Source organism: Nilaparvata lugens, chromosome 5 (genome assembly GCF_014356525.2).
Source record: "Nilaparvata lugens isolate BPH chromosome 5, ASM1435652v1, whole genome shotgun sequence".
Taxonomy (NCBI): domain Eukaryota; kingdom Metazoa; phylum Arthropoda; class Insecta; order Hemiptera; family Delphacidae; genus Nilaparvata; species Nilaparvata lugens.
Window position 1 is genome coordinate 18,401,442 of NC_052508.1, and position 23,782 is coordinate 18,425,223.

A 23,782-nucleotide genomic window follows, 5' to 3' on the forward strand; every position below is an offset into this window, starting at 1 on the left:
CACACGCATCTCAAGTCTACTATTCAAAGATCTGAGCCAGCTGGTGACAGGACAATAACGCAGGGAACACACAAGGTTTGCTATCTCTTCATAGTGAATGATTTAATAGAATCAACATCTGCCAAAAGTTTGCAATTGAATGATCATATTTTCTCGAATTTCGAGATAATTTCAATTTTAGGTGAAAATGTTACTGAACATTAATTTGTAGAGTTTTTCATGCTCAATCTTTTCCACTTGAAATTTTTTGTTTAAATTGTATCTGAAGCCTGATAATTGAAAATCTAAAATCAAACTTTGCATAGATGGGGAGGAGCTCCTGAATTTTTTACAGATATTAGACTTGTGGTAGTTAATAGAGCTTATCAATGACTATTTAAGGTATACATTTGATCAAAATCGGTGTAGCTGTTTTCGAGAAAATCGAGACATATTTTTGCTATTCTAGCCGCCATCTTGAATTGCATTTGATCGAAATTGTTCGTGTCGGATCCTTATATTGTTAGGACCTTACGTTCCGAATTTCAAGCCATTCCGTCAATTGGGAGATGAGATATCGTGTTCACAGACACACACACACACATACAGACCAATACCCAACCAAAAACAACTTTTTTGGACTCAGGCCAAACCTCTTGACCTTGAAACGTATAAAATTTGGGTACCTCAATTTTTTTCGGAAAGCAATACTTTCCTAACCTATGGCAAGGGCAAGGAAAGTAAAAAACTAAAATAAGCCCTGATGGTAAAATGAGCTAGCTGTGGAAGAATATTATTGACCGAAGCGAAGCTGAGGTCTTAGTTTCCACTCGATCGGCTTTTGTCTGTTTGTTTGTACTGCAGTTACAGTCGCAGTTATTGTCCGATTTGGATGAAATTTGGTATGCAAGTTCTTTGAAACAAGGCGCAGAAACGTATGTGTAACGATTTTTGATAAGACCTCTAGTTATTTGTAATTTAAAAAAAAACAGTAAACTAACCTCTATCCAGAAAAGATGTGTCTTTGAAGATACAGCAATTCATGTTCATACTTTTTCGCATCTATTGTTACGAGCACATGGTGACCAAGTTGGTTAGACCGTGGCTTCTCACACTGTGGGACCCAGGTTCAAATCTCGTTCCTACCAATTTTTTTGCAGATGATACTAAATTATTTTATCTTATTCTAATAATATATCATTATAAAATAAATTATTATGATTGGATGGAATAATTAAATTGAATCATCTTATTATAACTAGTCGTTCTGCGAACAGTGGACCTCGCTCATGAATACAACTTTCAATCTGATGAAAAGGGCCAGTACAGTAAGTACAGTATATTGTGAAGATTTAGCCATGTCATCTATTATTTTCTCCATTGAAAGTGCTAGAGACACTGTTTCCAGGGACACCGGACTTATCAAGGAGTACTTTTATATCAAATACATACAAATTTTACCTTTTAAATGAAAAAGACTAAGAAATTGTTATAAAACCACAGATTCATTGATACTTAGAAAGACCGGTTTCGGTCTTTATCAAAGTTTATCAGAGATTGACAATGGAGTAATCACCGAAACCGGTTTTCCTAAGTATCAATAAATATGTGGTTTTTTGACAATTTTTTAGTCTTTTTCATTCAATATGAAAAATTACCACAACATCAACTTCTCAACTACACAAAAAGAAAAACATTATTATTCTGATCATATGGTAAAATCAGCCAGCTGTGGAAGAAGATTATTCGATAGTTCATTTTGGAAAAAATGAAAATGATTTGAATGCCGAAACTAATTGTTGTATTTCATATTAAAAAATGTTTTTGAGATAATTTCTTATTAACAATTCAAGTAACCCTATTGAAATACTTCATTTGATTAATTCAAGTTTGTTCATTTAAAATGAACAATTAATTAATGCTCACTTTCTTGTTTAGGGCTACTTGTATTTACATAGCAATGGAGTAAAAAATAAAGACTAAAAAGGTACTTTGATTTTCATTTTGTATGTGAGGAATTCATGTTTTATTTAAAATAAATAGACATGAAGTTAATATTGTCAACCTTAGGGTCACTCAAAATACAACGAACTATGTTCCTTTATTTACTTAAGTAACATGAACAGCTCACAGACAACCCCATAAAGTCTTATTTTGACATAATAAATACAATGATTTATTTTTCATTTATTTCTGGGCTTTTTGATGGTTTTATTATATAGAATCACTAGTAAGCCTGCCCTTCTGTTTCATTCGATTACACGACCTTTCAGTATCGAATAAAGAGGATACTAGTGATTCTATATGATGCAATTGTTTAAAAGTTTAGTTTTATCATAGAGAGATAATAGCGTAAGTAGATATCCCATGGTATAGGACGTTTATGTCGCAACTTTTGCTGTTATCCCAAGCCGATAGTTAACGTAGTTCTTTCCCGTGAAGCTGTGTGACGCTCGTAATCTCTCATACTGTGCCGTTTATACACTCTCACCCCAACAAAACAGTAAAAATCGACAGTAATCGGCTTGGGATAACAGTAAAAGTTGCGACATAAACGCCCTATACCATGGGATATCTACTTACGCTATTGTTTCTCTATGGTTTTATTTAGACAAAAAGCACTACATAATCAAGCAATGCTTACATAGTACACCGTGTCCCACGTAGAGGTTTACACGTTCAATTTTATATTACGTGCCCATTCATGCACCGACATTTTTTCAATTTTACACAGTTTACAAAGTAGGTTCTGATAATATTCTGGGAAAATTTCAGCTCCCTAACCTTCGTAGAAGCAGAATGGAGGCATATTGAAAATTTTACCAATTCGCTTCCTATTGCAACTACTTTCATGAGTTATTATCTGATTTGTTTACTACGTTGCGTTAGTCTTGCGTCATTTGATGGTACCAGAAATGAATCAAGCAATCTCCCAACAAGATGGTGCTCCACCTCATTTCGCAAATCATGTCAAGCAATCTCCCAACAAGATGGTGCTCCACCTCATTTCGCAAATCATGTCAAGCAATTACTAAATGACAAACTTCATGGCCGTTGGATTGGTCGAGCAAGTTATTTTTTAGATTTGCCACCCCGATCAAATTGTGATTTATGACTTCTTTTTATGGGGTTACTTGGAGGAAAAAGTTTATACCCAATATTACTATATTGGGTTTATAGTAATACTTCAATAATGATGAGGAACTAGAACGATCAATAGAACAGGAACTTCTCCGGATAGAAGGACATTAAGAGGATAATTAATCCTTAGAAAAACAGCTGAGATTTTCGTCGTCTGTGGATAATAAAAGTGAGTGAGCCAGTGCGTCTGTGGAAAATCAAAATATCTCATCCCCAAAACTCATTAACTGACCTATAGCCAGCTGTAAAAATATAAACACGACCTAAAAAATAAAGAAACCTTGAGGGTTTGGAAGGTAAAATTATCCATTATTGATCGAAAATAATAATTATATTAGAAATAAAAACATATTTTTGCAATGTTTCCAAATTTGTCTTTTAATCCTTCAACCATAAAACTTTTTTAGCAGATGCACTCAACTGCTGGGGAAATTTCAATCAACTTGATCGAAATATTTGATTTGTTGACATAACATGGTATATCATTCTAAATTGAAGTATATCAGAATTTTCAAAGTTAATAATAATTATTTTACAGTTTTAAGTGATTAGTGAGGGTTATTTTGTTATTCAATTCGGTTTGTAAACAATCTAAATTGAGGCGGTAAATGGAAAAAGGGCACATAGAACTATATGCCCTTTTTCCGGGGATTGCTTTATTAGATCGGCCATCTTGTTCTGCATATAACCTGAAAATCTCAAACAAAAATCTTTAAAACTGATGTTGGTACAACTGTTTATAAACAGCTGTGTCAAGGAGGGATTTGGTGGTCAGTGAGACTATTGCTTCCTATGTTTATGTCCAAACCTACATCAAAGTCAAATAAGTTCACTATCAGGAACTATTTTATTATAAAGATAGAATAAAATGGTTATCTGCTGTGCTCTGAAAACTTCAATACTGTGAATTTCAAACCATTCAAATTCTTGAATGGTCCTGTTCCTGACATTCAACCACAAGTGATGCCCTACCCCTATTTTAATAGAATGATCGAAAAAATTTTTATATGTATATAATTTTTTAACTCAAGAGAAATATAGCATTTAGCATTGAATAACACGTGCTTTCTAGTTTATCAAACCCAAATTTGTACAGAATAAATTTGGCTTTGGATGAAGGGCACATACAACCAATTTTTCAAACATATTTGTTGGAATAAATTAGAAATATAATCATGTATCATTCTTAATCAACATGAGATCATTCAATATATTCAATATATTGAATTTAGATTTGGTACTAACAGAATGTTTAATTCAATTATATATAAAATACATTGATCTATCCAAACTAAAAACTTGAAATGCGATTTTCTCAAAACACAATTTTGCTCTATGTGTGTTTTTTTCCGTATAACACCTCAATTGGAACTTTTCTGTTTTCAAATGTTTGGACTGAAAATTGGACCTGAATTCAAGTGTATGGAACATAACCTACTTTTTGGACTATTTATAGTTTATAAATCAAAATTCGGGGAAGAAACAGTTTTGGGCTGTGCCTGTAAGTCCTTCCCCAATCATTTTAAAGAATTGTTTTTTGTTTATCAATAAATAAATAACGAGCGAAGCTCGGTGCCCCGATATTGGATAGTATGATACACGATATCATTGATTGGGAAAGGAACAACGGATAGCCTAAAACTGTTCCTTTCCAAAATTTTCATAGAATATGATTTTATTAAGTAACGATATCACATAACATTTTTTGGAACTATTTCTATGAAAATTTGAGGGAGAACAGTTTTGTACAAAGCCTGTTGTTCCTAAAATAAAGAAATTTTCATTTTTTTAACGTTATTGACAAAATTTTATTCAAAGACCCCCAAACGATGAACCGCTAAAGGGGGGGTTTCGTTTGTGCGTATCCGAGTTCGGCTACGTAAGCGATTAGTCAAAATAGTAACTTTCCCAAACAATAAATCTTATCTGATATAGTAATCACTCAGTTGATATAGTACGTCATTCCATTTAATACAACAGTGATTTTAATACTGAATACGATATCAACTGAATGGATATGTTACAAATAAATTCAATCTATTGTTTTGGATAGTTGCTATTTTGACTTAACGCATACGCAGCCAATCTCGGATCCGCAAACGAAAACCTACTTAAACGTTGCTTTGCGGTCGCAAACTGCAACTGAATTGTACAAGGGCTAATCTTCATAATCATAATAGTAGCCTTCATAACGATTATAATTTTAATATAACGAACTCTAAATAGCATTTTTATAGAAAAATTGTCATTAATGTCGTGAAAGTCTTTTAAGGGCTAACTTCGAATGAGATATTTTATATATTCCAAAAACAAAACAATGATTAAATTTGATGATTAATTTATTTGAGGCTCTTCTGGGCACATGCCTGAGAGAGAGAGAGAGAGAGAGAGAGAGGGAGGCGATTTGTATCAGAACAACTAAATACTGTATTACTAAAGGTAAACTTTCAACAGAAACTCACAATCATCGTCATCATCGGTGGTAGGCGGGGGTGGTATAGTGATACGACAGGGCCCCATTTTCACGGGCTGTCCACTGATAGGCAGGTTCGCACTCACTACATGTGAACCGCCATTCACCAACACTGCCCCCGGGGGCGGGAGTTTCTTCTGCGCATGCACGTGCTGGCCCGTGCGTCGGTTGCGCGCCATCGCCTCGGCGATCACGTTCTTGTTGGGACGCGGCGGCACTGGGGGCGGTTTCGCTTTGCTGCCGCCTGCAGCGCTACGACCGTTCACGGCGGCGAGCATCGCACTACTGACAGCAAACAGCTGATCGGTCACTGCAGCCGATTCGAACCGGCGCCAGACACTGCTGCCAACCCAACCGCCACTAATTTACCCAAGTGCCAGTCCAGCCGTTAAACATTTACCCGCAATTCACTACTACTACTGAATTCTCAGTAATTCGACAACTACTACTACTACTCCTAATCTCCTATCAATTTTACACACAATAATCGTCCTCGGGTTTTAGTTAAATTCTTGTAAAAATAACGTTCACTATTCACTCAAGTAACTATTTATGTAAGGGATCACTATGTATATATCAATATAAGGGGCTATTGATTATTTATATTAGATATAAGTTATAAATGTTCAAGTAGCTCTTCCAAAAAAAATTGTTTAAACTCAATTCAATTTTAATTCCATTCAATTTGTTTTACACACACATACAAGTTTGATATAGAGATTAGCAAAAATAATAAATGCAAACAACAACAACAACAACAAAATTAAAACAAAATAAAAAAGAAAGTGGTGCAAAAAAAGGGTGGAAGATTGAAGGGGTTTTCCAACTATGGATATCCATGTACTAGGAAAACCTTCAATCTATGAGAAGGTGAAAAAGTTATCAGCAAAAATGAATAGACGGTAGATATGAAAGGATGGGATGGGGAAGAATAATAAATAAATGTATATACCTGTATAAAAATAAATGTTTATATTTGAAATTACATATGTGTTAAGTATTAATCTGAGTACCCTTTTTAAAATTATTTAGTCACGACATGTTTCGGCTATATAATGCCATTATAATATAAATTATAAACTGTCGTGACTAAATAATTTTAAAAAGGGTACTTAGATTTATATTTTTATTCATATTCAAAAGTAGCCCTGAAGAGAAAAGACAATTGAAATTACATGTTTGTATAAATATGGTTCAATTTTTAATTTTATTAATTTTCAGTTATGCAGTAGTATCCTATTCTTGATTGTTTGATAATCCACGTATAGTGGAGACATTAATGAGAGACATAAAGAGTGAAATCGTGATCTCTCATGAACTGAGATTTTACTCTAGTATTTAATTTCTATTGGATGTTAATGTTGGAATTATAGAGTAATTATATTGTGTATAATCACTTTTTAACTGTATCTCTGTATTTGTATGGCTAGTCCGTGAACATATGAAATTATTATTTATTCAATCATTTCTCCACTGTCTTCTGCAGTTCGTCTCTACTGAGTTGAAGAGACAGGCAGGCAAAATATAATATTTATTAAAAAAAAAAATACAATTTACAAAGTAAAAATCTTATGTACTCATCTTCAATATACACCAACAATAAAAAATAAAAACAACCTCATTAATACACTAAGCCAAATAAAATCTTTAGAAAATGGTCTGCACAGGCAAAAAATGTCTGTGCGCAAACCAGAGGTGCATATTACAAGTTTTACAGAGAGAAAGGAAACACTCATTTTGATGCATTCAGAATCTTATTGAATATAATTATTACATTCTGTGAATTATTGTATAGATCAAGAAAAAGATTAATTACTGTTGTAATGGTGCATACATATTTCAAGAAAAGTAGACAGGTTATAATTATATAAATGCATTTAGAATGGTGAAGTGGAGCTGTATTAATTGATTAGCAAATATTGGAGTAATTCATATAATTATTGCATTTATGAATAATTAATTATTTTCAATGAAATTTAAATATAAATCTTCAAAGATATCTAATAAAATCTCTCTATATTACTGTATTTTTAAATATGTAATATTTTTTTTATATTTTTAATAGAATAATCATTCAATTCATCAATAAGCTTCTTTATTTCTGTTGGGAGAAGGCTGTAATCGTCTTGAATGAACATGAAAATAAAAAATGAAATATCCATGTGTTATGAACAAGATATGCTAGAAATCATTAAAAATACATTTTTAATGGAATAACTTGAACAATAATTAATTTTGGCAATAGTATAGTTGACCATGTTGTTAATTTATCTGAATTGTTCCAAAAACCTCCTAACCTTTGTTTTTATTATCACAACTCAACGGAATTGAAAGAATCTTGTAGACTACGATAAAGTAGATAATGTTAATTTTGATTATTTTTATAGATACGAGTTACATTTTATATTTATGTCGAAAAAATAAATGAATTGATATGATCGAAATCTCCATTCTGAAGCCTACAATATGATCCTTAAAAAGATGAAAGGATTTATAATCCAGCTGCTTTGTATGATACGGTCAATAAATGAACCTATAAATATCGTAAATTTGATGCACCAGAAAAGTTCAAGGAAGATGAAAAGAGCTCATGCAATTCTAGAAACTACTCTTAATACGACTTTGGTTTTTACAAGTTTAAGAAAGATGGAACGAGCTAATACAATAATTCTTGAAACTACTCTCAAGACGACTTCAACTCAAGTTTGAAGTTTTTCAAAGTTTTCAAATTGAAATTAAAATTTAGCTATAATGAATTAGCTAAATTTACCATTCTTCACCATCCTGTGATTCTTTTTTGGCAATAAATAAATTGAAATTTAAAAATGTAACTAACAGGGCAAAACTCCTCCATACAGACAATCTAAAGTCAAAAGAAAAGCTATGAGATGGAAAGATAATTAGAAAATTTCAAACTCCCCAAAAAGAAAACCGAAATGTAAACAGAGTGGAATTAAACATTCTAGTCACATTAAATCTGCAAATATTTTTTTACAAGGTTAGCGAAATATGTATTCCGTCAAATTATTGTCGAGTTATCGATCAGATTGTGCAAACTATGCGGACTTGAATATTATCATATGAGAAAAAACCTGATACGGAATTCACTTGTCGACTTCCACTGATGAACCAACGAAACATTGTGACTGATAATTATAATTTTTATTCAACGTAATTTGTAAGTTCTTTGAAGAAAATGAGCGGAATATTTTAAAAGAGGATAACCTCAAATCCTTCAATTTTCTCGCTCAAGTATTTTGATAAAAAGAATCACAAGCACTCTTATATAATTTTATTCCAGAAACGACTAGTTTCGGGTATTTATCACCATCTCAATTATTGATTAAACCTGCAATTTGTATTATATATACACATATTTGATTTGACACATACATGCGGTCGAATATCAAGAGATAAAACATTATTGGAAACCTTAACAAAAATATGCTGGTCTAATGTGGCCCGAAAATTGTAAATTATAATTATTTTTCTTATTCCAAATTCGCATTATTATGTTGCCTATAAGAAAATGCAGTCCAATAGTAAGGTTGTGATTATGGAAAAAAACTTATTTCATAGAGGACAATAAATTATTATTGTAACCTTGTGAAGCACTATGCATTATCTAGAATTTGCCCACAGCCAACCCAAGTTTATAGTGAGCTCAAAACATTCTCTTGGAATTATTTTCATAAACAATATTCATTCAATAAAGTCTAGATGGAGACGTGAAATAACAACACAAACCAAAAAAGTCACAATGTGAAAATGATTAAATAAAATTGAATGATAATAGACAGGAGATAAGCTAAAGAAATACGTGAACTATCACCGCTTATTTTTATCAACTTCGAATCAATGGATTTTTGCAACACAATGAGAATATAAACAACATGCAGGAAAATGATACAATAGAAAGATCATGCATATTGAAATGTCACATAGACAGGATAAAACATTTGATTGTGATGAGCTGTTTTAAAAGTAATGTAATTAGACTATTTAAACTCGAACTATCAGGAATGTGACTCAAGTAAAGGGATATTTCTTATTCCAAATGAAAATGATGGAGTGATAATAAATTCTGTTAGGTAGGGCCAGAATGTGTCAGTTGATGGTATAGTTGTCCCAATAATGTATATTTATATCAATTGATATAATAAGACATTGTTGAGTAGTCGATTTCTCAATATTATAATTTATTTGCATTGGTCAAATAGACATTAATTAGTTCATTAATATTTCGGGACTGTGCTATAAATTATCCTAAAAGGTAGGAATGCTTCAAAGACCTATTACTAGGTCCAATGGTTTTCAGGAAAGCAACTTGGTCAGTTAAAACTTTATACATATTTAATATGATTGTATTTAATACACATAACATTTTTAAATATTTTTTCACTAACAAAGAACTGACATTGGAGATTGCAATAAGATTTTTTCAAACTTTTATAAATTACATAATTTTTCTTTTTGTTCATCATATGAATCGTTCAAATGCATATATCATTTCTAAATAATTTAAGTGAAGTATTGCAGGGAAAATTTATAGTGAATAATTCATTAAATGGTCATTGGAGAAGTCGTTCAGTATGGTGTGCCACATGGGTCCATACTTGAACCACTTTTATCATCAACATGAATGATTTATCAAGTTTGATAAGCAATTGCCACATTGACAACCAGCCCTACCTTTTTGCCGATGATCTAGGTCTAATAGTGAATGGTTCTGATGAATAAAGTGTGGATACAGTGGTTGAAGCAAGCACATTGACTATAAGAGATTGGTGTGCATCAAACAGTTTAAGTCCACCGACATAGGCTCACACGACATATGCTGGACATGAATTCGAATTGGAATAGCCATACAACATACATAGCTGTAAAGCTGAGTAAAGGTTTATTTGTATTGCGCAGGCTGAGACATATTGTGAGCCATGATGTTTTAATGAGTGTGTATAACGCTCATGTCTTTAGTCACCTAGCTTATGGCATACAATTGTGGGGAAACTGTTCCACAATTATCACACTTTTCAGACTGCAGAAGGGGGCTGTAAGAATTATCTGTAATGATCCACCCCTAGCTTCATTTAGAGCACTATTCCATAGATTAAGGTTATAGATTCTGCCATCACTTTATGTGTTTCCGTGTTGTTTATATGTAAAAAAGCACCTGGGCAGTTTTAGAGTAAAAATAGTGATATCCATAGTTATCCCACAAGAGGCAGCCTTAATGTTAGAATTGAGAGCAATCAATATACAAGCTTTCAGAAAAATTGGAAATACGTGTCGGTAAAGCTACTCAATGAACTTGATGTCGACGTTCGAACGTTCCACAATTCAAGACTCACTTGAGGGATTTGCTAATAGAAAGGTGCCTGTAATCTGTGAGAGTTTTTTGTCTGAGTCCAACGCTTCCTGTGATATATTGTTAATGTTTTGGTTGGTAGGCCTGATCTGCCTGTGTTGGTTGTTAGAAAAATCGTCTATTAGTTTTTTGAAGTTTAAGTGGTTTTTCATGACTAAAGTGTTTCAAGTTGAGTTATTACGTAAAGGTGTGAATCTGGCGAGTCACTGAGTGTATAGTCTTCAAAATTGACATCTATTTATTGTTTTGATGATATTGTCAAATTAAGGTAACCTCAATATCAACACTGTGCAAGTGTCCAGTTGTTGGAGAATCTTTTTCGCGCGGGAATGAGCCAGCTGTTCTAGCGCTGTTTTTCGTGTTTTGCTATTAATCTGTTGAAGGATCGAGACTTAGTGAATGGACAAGTATCATGTCGATGTTTGACGTTTGGTTGTTCTGCTTCTATGAAAACGAACAGTGCTATTAATAAAGTTATGGGAGCTTCAGGTACCCATAATCATTCAGTTTCGGATATCAACACAGGGTCACGAGTTTCAAACATTGATACTACTCCCTCAAAATCACCAAATAAGATAATTGAGTTGTTATCGACTCCAAAATCAGGAGAGATGGGTGTTAATACACATAACATTAGAACCGTTGGAGATAATGAGACTCCAAAATCGCGAGAGATGGGTGTTAATACACCCAACATTAGAACTGTTAGGGATAACGAAACTTGCAGTATACGTGATTTAGAGCTCTTACAACAAAGAGATGACCTTATAAATATGGTGAGAGATTTGAAATTAGAAATAGAACAGTTGAAATCTGAAATTCAGAGTCAGAGTGAGGATTCGAATCAATTAATTAGGTCACTTGAGTACAAAAATGAATCTCTATTAGAAAGAGTGCAGTCAATGTCTACTTCTATTGAAGCATTGGAGGCGGATAACTTAGATTTAAGAAATGAGAGAGTTGTGGAGCGAGGAGAGACTAATAAATGGAGGACCCTACATGATAAATTGTACGTTGAGTCGGGAAAGTATGAAGAAACACAGTCAAACGGTGAAATCCCTAATTGTTGTAATAGGAGGTCGTCTAATCGAAAGACCAAGAATCAATCCGGACAATCTAATGCTAGTGTCACTTGTGAGGTTAAAATACATCATTACGCTGATAGTCAAGGGAGAAATGTCTGCAGAGAGTTCATGAAGAATAACAGCTACAATTTCACCTCTTTTGTAAAGCCGGGTGCGAAGTTCCGGGATGTCTTACCCACTAACATTGATAGCTTTGGTGCAAAGGACTTTGTCATAATTCAAGCCGGCTTAAATGATGTAAGCAAGAATGAGGCTGACGATGTTCTAATAGAGTTGCGACGGAGTTTGGCGGCACTGTATAGGACAAATGTTCTTGTTTTTTCAATTCCTCTTCGGTACGACCTGGCAGACTGGTACTGCGTCAACGTCGCAATTAAGGAAACTGATAGGTCAATGTTGAAAATATGTAGCCTGTATCCACACGTAAAATTCATGGACATTAGTAACCTAGGACGAAGATTTTTCACACGTCATGGATTGCACTTGAATGGTTTTGGAAAAGCGTATATAGGTGATAGGATTGTTAAGTATGTAGAGGAGTATTTTTCATATTTGAGCTCATTTCCTCCCATTACTCTTCCACTTAATTATTTTTTAGAAGAGTAGATGGGTAAAAATTTTATTCGAATTACACTTCTGTTGATAGACATTCTGTGATTGGTGTTTGTTCTGATCAAATCAATTTAGATGCTCAATGTGATAAGAATAATTTTACACAACCCTTTTGTAATGAACAGAATAATAGAATTGAAAAAATTAGAATGGGTTTCATTAATATGCAGGGTTTAATAAGTAAGGAGGACTTGTTAAATGAGTTTGCTATTGATAACAGTATTGTTACTATTTTTGTAAGTGAACATTGGTGTAGAGAGTCTCAACTGTCTTTTTTAAAACTAGATTATTATTTTCTTTGTAATAGTTTTTATAGAACAATTCACATTCGAGGTGGAGTGGCAATCTTTATAAAAAAATCAGTTAAGGATTTTGACCATTTGAATGTAGATTTTCTTTGCAGGGAGTTGGACTTTGAAGCCACATGTTTTGTCAATCGTGTTTCCAAATTGATAATTACATCAATTTATAGATCTCCTAATGGTAAAAGTAGAGTTTTCCTGGAACAATTGGAAGAACTGTTCAACTTCTTGCATGGGCTAGCATTTAAAAACTATAATTTATTCGTAGGTGGAGATGTGAACTCGGATTTTGACTTGAATAGAGATAGACGTAGCTCTTTAGAGCTGAAAAACTTATTAAGGCAATTCAACATGACATTCACAAATGTCGTAAATACAAGAGATAATGCTTGTCTTGATAATATATTTACTAATATTAGGAGTAGTGTTGCTTCAAATAAGGTTCTTCCTTTCCCGTACTCGGATCATGATTTTCTGACCATTGAATCTGTTGAGCTTGCACATAGTAGTAATGTTAAAAAATATAATACCGAATCAAAGCTTGTACAAACAAGACCTATGACTGCTGACAAAATAAATACATTTAGAAATTCGTTGTATAGTACTGACTGGTCTGATATATATAGTAAAAAAGAACCAGCTAATGATTTGTTTTCATATTTCTTTTCTAAATTCTTAAGAATATTCAACTAATACATTCCTGAAAGAGCTTGTAAAGTTTCCTACAATAGAGGCAAGCAGAATAAGAAAAACAGTTGTTACAGTTCACAGTTGGCAGCCCTAAAGCAGCGAATGTTTTTACTAATGAGTCTAAATGATAAGTTCAAAACTGCCGAAACAAAATCTGCTTATATAGAATGTAGAAATAGGTATAAGAAATCAATAAGAGAAGCAAAAAAAAAAATCTTTAACACTGAATACATTGAAAAATCAAAAAACAGGTGTCAGGCTGCATGGAAAATTATAAACACAGTTGCTGATAATAATGTTAATGCTAGAAAGAGTGCTCCTCTGCGTCTAGATGTTCTAAACAATTATTTTATTCAGTCTGTTAAAGATATTCAAGACTCATTGAATGGACCAGGTAGATTGTCATTGGATCTAGAATCTGTTAAGGGACCCAGTTTGACTGCTAACTTTAATTTCTGTGAAGTGCTCCCTGAACAAGTGTCAGACATTGTCGAAGGTTTTAAATCTTCTAATAGCTGTGATATTCACGGCATGTCTGTCAACTTATTAAAGGAGGTGATAGATAGTTTTGTGAAGCCTCTTACACATATTCTAAATAAATGCTTAGCGGAAGGAGTATTTCCAGAGGAGCTCAAGAAGTCGAGGGTGGTGCCTATTTACAAAAAGGGTGATAGAGATTGTCCAAGTAGTTATAGACCAATATCTATTGTACCTGTTCTAGCAAAAATACTTGAAACTATAGTATATAATCAACTGTCTGAACATTTTGAGCGTTTAAATATCATAGCGCCTTCTCAATTTGGCTTTAGAAAAAATAAATCTACTGTAGATGCTCTTCTCAAATTAACCAAGAGTGAATTGCAAGCACTTGAACAGGGAAACTATGCTCTGGCCACCTTCTGTGACATAAATAAGGGATTCGACTGTGTTGATCATACGATTCTTCTGGAAAAGATGAGCTATTATGGAACAGGTCAGAATGCTCTCAAATTTTTAAAGTCCTACCTAATGAATCGTAGTCAACTAGTAACTGTAGGTAGCATTAGCAACAAGTCGTCGTTGTTGAAGGTTGAGTCGGGTGTGCCACAAGGCTCGATACTTGGTCCTTTCTTATTTTTGGTTGCGATCAATGATATTTCAGCTTTCGTTAAGACTGATACAATTTTGTATGCAGATGATACCACTTTCTTCAACCTGAACAGTGATCTGAACATTCTGAGCCAGGAAAACAACACACTATGGAAAAAGCATCTCTATGGTTCAATGCAAATAGCTTTGTTCTTAATAACAGTAAAACTGAACAACTTAATTTTAATTTAAAAAGAGGACCTCCAGTGAATAATCCAGCAAGGGTGAAATTTTTAGGGATTCATATGGACTCAAAGCTCACATGGGAGCCACATATCAAATATGTCAGCTCAAAGCTTAGCAGAGTAATTCATTTGCTCAGAAGTCTATCCGGTGTAGTACCTATGAAATATTTAAGAACGGCCTATTTTTCTTTCTTTCATAGTATAATATCTCATCCTTTGGGGTAATGCTTCTCAGATCAATGATGTTCTACTCATTCAAAAGAAAGCTTTAAGAATTATAACTAACTCATCATATCTTGAGCATTGCAAACCATTGCTCATTAATAAAAAAATTCCAACTGTGATAAACTTGTATGTATATTATGTCCTCATTTATACCCATAAGAACCTATCCTGTCTGCAGTTAAGAAGTGATGTTCATTCAATTAACACTAGGTACAGAAATCGCATTGATATACAGCACCAAAGACTGACAAAATCTCTTAATAGTTTTGAGATCACAGGACAAAAACTAATCAACAAACTTCCTTCCCATTTACATAATGTGTCACAAAATATATTTAAACAAAAGATATATAGTTGGCTAGTATTAAATCCGTTTTATAAATTGACTGAATTCGATGAGTGCCTAGTAAATATATGTTGGTAAATAATTAGTACCTGTCTATAAGTGTTGGTTAGTCTGATTATCTTGTTATCTAAATTCAACTTCTCTTCATCACTCAACTGTGATACTATAGTAGAAACGTCCAAATGTATTTATTGTTGTTGTTATTCTATTTGTTAATATTAACCATCATTACATGAGCATTGTGTAGAAGTGTGTGACTTGAACTTATCGTTGTCATGTATATATATTGACGTTGTCTATGCTGTAAAGGCTTTTCGACAATAAAATTTTATTTGTTGTTAGGCGTCTTGGTGTCTGCTATTATATTATATTGTATTATTTTCACTGTTACTAATTGTATTGTCAGTCTTTGTAAAAGCTATTGGAGAAAATGACGTTGTTTGTAACATTTTTATGTTTCTTGACAATAAAAAATTGATTGATTGGAGATTCTAAATTTGATTATTTGGAAATGTCAAAATTCTGTATGTAGCAGGGGTTACAATAATAGAAGTGACGGACGAGATAAATCTTTTAAATGCTGGGGAATACAGATAAATTTAGCAAGTTCCAACTTCCAAGTGTGAAAAAAGTTTATTTAGGCTCAACGGATAACTGGGGATTACCCATTTCTAATGAGCGTAAGTTTTAATAATATCTAACAAAAATCAGAATTATGGATATTTTTATAAGTACTGTATTTTATTTTTATACCTAGAGACGTCTAGAATAATGGATATGGATGGAAATTCTTCTGATTTTTGATTTGACAACCAAATTTAAAGTTTTTCTTTATAAGGTGGTGTTTAGGCCTATATAGAGGGAGTAAACCATTTCTTAATTAAATCGATTCATGTATGTTGTGTTTTATAATTTCTGAAATCTACATTTGAATTTAAAAAATCAGAAGAAACTCATGCATTTAGTAAGATTGATATGAGTACAAGCATAAAAATATAAAAAATAGATTTCAAATTCACCTTTAATATTTTAAGAAACAGCAGAGTATGAACAAATTATTCCTTGAACTTCCATTCCTGTCTGCACATAGGACATTGATGATGCACCTGTTGAGAATTCAGCCACTTCATGATGCAATGAATATGGAAACAATGAGAGCATTGACCCCAAACTGTAAAAACAAGGAAAAAAAATAAATATTACAAAAGTAGAATATGTAAACAAACTTTCATCAAGTTAACTGGAAAAATGTTCAAACTTCCTGATGCTTCAATTCTTATTATTGTTATAATTTTTGTTCAATTAAATACAGTAAAGCTTAAAAAGTTGAGGTTCACATTGAATCGAATCAATTATAGATATTGATCGATAATACATTATACATATAAAATTTGTATGCGTTATATAAAACTACACAATGAAAAACACAGTTTGGTAAAGAATTTCCAGTCCCTTCTTTTGTTTGATGAAATATAGCCTACAGTAGGCTATAATAACTGTACGGAGTTATGACTTACTATTATCCTCTGTCATTTAAACTTAATCAATTTTTATTCGTAATGACCTCTTTTGCAATAATTGTGGTATTCCTAGAACTTTCGCACGACTTCTTGAATAGCGAGATTCACTTTTAACTGACAACAATCCTCAGAAAACAATACTGACATTTTAAAGTGAAACTTCTCTATAGATTGTCGACACGACATGTAGGTATTGCACCAATCTCGTTCACAATTCCTTGTTCAAGAGCTTTTTGTAATTTATTTAATAATTTCTGTTAAATTGAATACAGAAGAAAGCTCATAAAGTTGAGATAGACATTGGAGCGAATGATCAATATTATGCAGTATATAAAGTTTGTAGTTTCATTGGCTTCAATGGTTGTAGATGGATCTAATCAACACATTTTTGTTCTCATGTAATAAACTATATATATATATAATATTCAAGTGACCCCACACAGGTTAGCCTATACGGAACAAAGATTAAAATCACATAACAATAATGTAATTGGGTTTTTGGGATCTAATAGTTTATTCAATAAAAATTATTTTAATAATGAAGTACTAGACATAAATCGGTAGCTGAAACTTAATTTTTCTCGCCAATTCAGCTGCACGATTCACCTATGTGAATCGCGAGTCAATAGAATAGAATCAACCCCGACGACAAAGACCAAGCCAGGTTCACTTTGAGGAGCAGTCAAACCAGATCTCTAGTCACGATTGAGGAAAGAAGTATGAAGTATGAAACGAATGTCTTACCCGGCACAGATTACTTTCTAATAGGATAGCGTACATGATAGCAGACTTTTCGACCTATTAGGCCACCCCCCAGCATTGCAATTTGAATTGTTCTCACAAAAATACAGAAGAATAGAGAATTTCACATTATTTCAAAAATATTATGAACAAGAATAGTGTCTTAATAATAAGCAGACAAGCAAACATTCAAAGTCTTTCCAAACATTTCCAAGATTTATCAAATCAGAACAAATGTTTTCCTGTCAGGATAAATATAAAATTATGTTAAACTAAGTATAACATGTCAAGGTTAATACTAAAAACAAATTACACTGTTCAATAAATATGGTAGACTAACACATGTTATTGCTACCAAAATTCTACAAATTAAAATAATAATATTTAGTAGGAAAATTTGAAAACTATAAAATGTATTATTCTTCAACAACACTTTGAAAGGGCGAAAGTGATTGATCGTGTCGCTTTTTAAAACAAATCTACTAAGAAATCAGTATTTGTATCAGATGAATCTTTGCTCAATTGTTGAATGATGTGAGGAGTTTGGGAGTGAGGGGAGGCATGGTCAATAATTATAGAGATGCGTGGAGGTTGGCAGTTGCGGAGGCCAAGGCTCACCATGGGCTGTAGCGCCATATAAGAAGATCTATGCTTAATTAAAATTATTTTTACCCACCTAAAGGACAGTCATCTCCGGGAAGTTTGCAATCGGGACAACATCCGTCGAACGATAAACGGCAAATACCGCAGGTATCATCATTGGCCACCCATCTCCAAGTAGCTACACCGGTCCAGCCTGAAATTCATAAAATTTTACAAAAATTCATTCACCGATTTATAAACGATTATTTAACTACTATAATGAAAATTAGTATTTATGTAGACAAATCGACTAATTATACATTAATCTCAACTTAACTTGGCAAGCCTAGAGCGTCGCAATTAATCAGGCATGGGTTTGATTCTCATTTCATCATTCATTTATTTGCTATATTTTTGAAAAATGATCTGACTGGATTCGAAGTTGATTATTTAATTGAACTGTCAGTACAGCGTGTCTGTGAGATCTCAGCAGTTCAAATAGATGAGCTTAATGTCATCTGTATCGAGGTGTACAGAGTACCTGATGATAGTAATTTGGATAATTTCTTTGAAATTATGTTCAACTTGCTTGATAGGCTTAATAATAGGAATAAATCAAATGCTTCTGTAATCCTTTGCGGTGATTTTAATATTGATATTATGACCAATTCTACCTTCAAGATGGTGTTTCAAAATTTGTTACTTAGTTTTAATCTCAAATTATTAATTAATGAAGTTACCAGACCAGCCTCCACATTGTTTGGTTTAGGCTCATGTATCGACAATGTTGCCACTTCTATTCATGTAGATAGAATAGTTTCAACATCAGTCAAACCTATGTTAGTGTCTGACCATTTTGCCATAATTTTCAAGTGTTCATTAGATTTAAGCTCCCATAAGACTGTTGTTTATGCTGATCATAAACCCAATAGAGTTATTCGTCATATATGTAATACTAATGTTATCCATTTTGAATCTTTACTGGCTGTAGTAAATTGGCTGTTTATTTTTTCATTTGATTCCATTGATGATAAATTTGCCCATTTCCATGAAATTTTTGTTGGTATTGTGGACTGTGTTTTTCCATTGAAGAATGTTTCCAGAAGAACTTTTTCACATAAGTTAAAATGGTATAACAACGAATTAAGACAAATGAAAGAATTCTGTTTAATGTTGTATGAATTGTATAGAAGCATTGGTTTGCTCAATTATAGAATAAGTTTTAATAACTGTAAAAAACTTTTTAGAAAAATGGTGAAAGAAGCCAAACGTAATTACAATAATAATCGTATCCTTCAGGCTACTGTAAAACCCAAGATATTGTGGTCTATAGTAAGAGAGAATATGAACAAGAATGATGTATCGAAGTGTATTGACAGTGATGGTCACACTCCAGATGGTTTTAATAATTTCTTTTTAGACAATGTTAATCGTATTGTCCAGAGTGTTCCTCCTGCGCATTACAGTGTAGCACATTATCTTGATAAGTTTAAAAATTCTGTACCTGATGCTGTTAATAGTTCTTTTGTTTTCCACCATACTAGTGTTGAACAGGTTCATAACACCATTTTATCTTTAAAAAATAGTTCCTGTCTTGATGTTTTTAATCTTAATTCTTTTATTGTTAAACTTGCTTCTCCTTCTATTTGTGAAATTTTGTGTTGCTTATTTAATGATTGAATTGATGAGGGGATATTTCCTAAATGCCTCAAATACTCTAAGGTAATTCCCTTGTTTAAAAAGGGCTCTACTTCTGATTATAATAATTTCAGACCCATTTCTATAATTCCTATTTTCTCCAAATTTTTGAGAATATTTTATATGAGCAAATGATTGAATACTTTGAAAAAAATAATCTTTTCAGTGATAGTCAATATGGGTTTAGACCTTTTAGAGGAACTGGAATGGCTATCTCTGAATTTATGAAGCACTGCATGTATTCTATTGATGAGAGAAATAGGGTTACGGGCAGTTTCTTTGATATGTCTAAGACGTTTGATACTATTAAGCATGATATCTTATTGCAGAAACTGAGGTTTTATGGCTTTGATAATAATGCAGTCAATCTGATTTCCTCTTACCTACATGATAGATTTCAGGCAGTCTTTTATAACAACTGCTTCTCAAAATTTTGTGAAGTGAGATTTGGTGTCCCTCAAGGTTCTACACTGGGCCCACTTCTTTTTATTATTTATGTTAATGATCTTCCAGCTGCCATAAGCAATGATTTTGTTAAGTCATTCATGTTTGCTGATGACTTGGCTATTCAGACCAAATGTAATAATTTGATTACTCTCAAAATTGTGTTAATTTAATTGTTGAAGACTGGTCTGCTGCAAATTCACTCTGTCTTAACAAGGACAAAACCCAAATGTTGGATTTTGGCTTCACTTCTAGTAGTGACAATACAAAATTTTTGGGCATCACATTGCAGAATAATCTTAAGTGGGAGACTCATGTAAACTTATTATTTAAGAGAGTATCTAAAGGTTTATTTTTATTGAACCGTTTGAAATTCTTTGTTAACCCAGTTGTACTAATTACTGTCTATTATGCATATGTTCATAGCCATTTGTCTTATGGTATTGTTGCCTGGGGGAATGACACTAACGTTAAGAGACTGTTTTGCAGAAGCGTGCAATAAGAGTGATTGCTCATGTCCATGGTCGAACACATTGTAAACCTCTATTCCAACAAATGAAAATATTAACTGTCTCTGCTATCTATGCTTTTGAGTGTTTAATGTATATAAAGAAGAATCTGGCATTTATTCCTTTGAATAATACTGTTCATAATCATTTTACTAGGAATGCGTCTGTTCTCAGAGTGAATCAATGTAATTATTCATACACACTTAATGGTTTTATTGAGTATGGCATCAGACTGTTTAATAATTTACCTGATAACATTAAATGTCTAGAGACTAAATGTATTAAGAATAGAATAAAAACTTTCCTTGTTGAAAAATGTCCATACAATAAAAATGAACTGTTAGATAATATGTGATACATAATCTGTGATCTTATGACTGTTTTAACTCATCTGTTTTATATATGTTTTGAATTGTAACAATGATATAACTTGAATGGCCGTTTTTATATTTTGTATTCTCAGTGAGCTGTGTCTTATGTTAATATTTTTGTTTGAAAAATCTGAGAGAAATATACTTAAATTTCTGATGTACAGTATCATCCTAATCCAAAACTATCATTTCACATAATTATCAAATATTTTTTTATAAATACATTAGTTAGGCCTATAAGTTCAAAATATATGGTTCAGATAGAAATAGAAGTATATTATTAACAATTGCCAGGCCAGATACCTGAGTCCAAAACTCAGAAGGTACTGTATTCTACTGCTATGTTTATAAAAATATGAAATACAAACTCACTTCTGATTTTAACCTTCATATTGATGATACCTTCATATTTGCACAAAATACAAAATAAAATTAGAATGCAATGCTTTATGACAAATTTTATTAATCTAAATTTTAAACGTCTATTGGGTATTTATTAACCTAACTTTAGGAAAAATAAAATTCACACAAGGCCTTTTTGATTTTATGTATGACGAACATAAAACAGTGAACTCTATACTAACTGGAAGGGGCTATCCAATGCCAAGTTACAGCCAAAAGTGTGTAAGACGGAGTGAGTGAGATAGGCCTACCGTGTGGGATTCCCTTCTCTCTCGCACTCATACATTTAAACAGGTTGTTGCAGCTCTTGAGTACGATTTTTCATTTTTAAAGTTGAAAAACGGATTTGAATGAGTATTAGGGCTATCAGTATTAGATCACAACCTTTTCTCTTAAATATTGTGATGTATTTGTCGTAAAATGCGTAGAATTGAATAAAAATACGACCGAGAAATGGTGATGTATTGTGTTGCATTTGGATGCAAGAATGGGCATGTTGAAGGAAATGAAATACCATTTCACAGGTAAGTCAAACATTTTTAGTCTATTAATTAATTTGAAGAAACCTTTTTGTTTTACATACATTTCCAATACTTTTTTCTATATTGATCAATTTATTTGACCAAAAATAAAACAACAAATTTGGTTATATTCCTAGTATATGATGATAGTTTCTATGCTAATTGAAAATTTAGGCCTACTTTATAGCATCTAAAATAAAGAAACATAGTTGAAGAACAAATAATTCCTTATTAAAAAAGAATAAATACAAATGATTAATAGTTCTGTGTTATCATCATGAGATGACATAATTTATTTTAGGTACGGTACCTACTTTTATTTTAAAAAAATATGATATTGCTATCAGCTGAATTGTGATTAATTTTTGAAACCTTTCCGTTTCAAATTAATAAATAATCGTTCAATTTACAATATTATAATAATTATTTAACATATTTTACTGTTTGCTTATCATATGGTCATAATTATAATACAATAATTAATATAAATTACAACACACAAGGACTCTTATGTTGGCAGTGCCGAATATTACATTGATAATTATTGTTGTGCAAGTTACAATAAATGTCTATTTGTATGTAATTGTATATTGCATACTGTAGTGACTGTAAAGTACAAATATTTGTATGTGATTTTTGGCAATAAATTTAATTCAAGTCAAATGTTTCTTCATAGATTTCTTTGCATCATTTCTGAAACTCCCACACTTACATGATTTGAAATGTTATCAGAATACCTAGTATATTGCTATCATTGATATTCAATAATCCTGTGTTATTGAATTATCATGAGTCCACATAATTAATTTTATTTACCTACTTTTATTTTAAAAAATATGAAATTGTTATCAGCTGAATTGTAATTAATTTTTGGAAACTTTTAATAGCAAATTGTTCATTTTACTCTGGTAATTATGTAGCATATTTTACTGTTTGCTTATCATAGTTAGACTATATAATATAATAAAATGTTTCTTTTTTATTTGCTTCATTTCTGAAACTCCCACTCTTACAAATGATTTGAAATCACACCAATGCACACCTACATATTCTACATTCATAGCCTGCTGTAAGTATGTCTATATTATTAAATTGAGATATTTTCTTAAACAATAAATCATAAATCTTTCCTTTAACAATAAATCATATAATCCAAAAAACAATAGTATATCCTATCAAAATAAACATAAGACTGTGTTTAATAGTTTCAATTAAACACAGCCCTCCTTTGGTCTGTGTACGAACAAAATTTGGGATTGGAATAATAAGGACTATAAGCCTGTTTTTTCATTCCCAATCATTTCATGACAGTTTATATTTGTCCTTGTTAAATAGATAAAAATAAATAAATGATACGCTTCTCTGAAATCTGGCCCAAAGTTATTCCCTTGCTTGTGAAAAGTTGACAATACTAAAACTGGGTCGCATGAATTGGGAATATCTGGAACTCAAAATATCTT

At 32.2% G+C, this 23,782-nt stretch overlaps 1 protein-coding gene and 1 long non-coding RNA gene across 5 annotated transcripts in view; both read right to left on the reverse strand.

Annotated features, from left to right (window-relative positions):
• The window catches only part of LOC111058240 (anaphase-promoting complex subunit 11), a 76,456-nt gene extending 54,481 nt beyond the window's left edge, over positions 1-21,975 (reverse strand). The window contains exons 1-4 of one of the 4 annotated variants that reach the window (XM_039427822.1): positions 21,772-21,975; positions 18,472-18,591; positions 16,554-16,705; positions 988-1,121 (exon numbers count right to left, since the gene is read on the reverse strand). In XM_039427822.1, coding sequence (XP_039283756.1) covers positions 16,590-16,705; positions 18,472-18,591; positions 21,772-21,790 — 255 coding nt within the window. In that variant the 5' untranslated portion in view covers positions 21,791-21,975 and the 3' untranslated portion in view covers positions 988-1,121; positions 16,554-16,589. Of the gene's footprint in view, positions 1-987; positions 1,122-5,582; positions 5,896-16,553; positions 16,706-18,471; positions 18,592-21,771 lie in introns of those variants that run through there. The other 3 variants (XR_005571256.1, XM_039427821.1, XM_039427820.1) reach the window with 3 other exon arrangements.
• On the reverse strand, positions 2,869-4,573 carry LOC120351256. The gene is made up of 2 exons (XR_005571257.1): positions 2,982-4,573; positions 2,869-2,931 (listed from the first exon to the last, which is right to left on the reverse strand). It is a non-coding gene; the product is annotated as an uncharacterized LOC120351256 (long non-coding RNA).
• Positions 21,976-23,782: the final 1,807 nt, after the last annotated feature.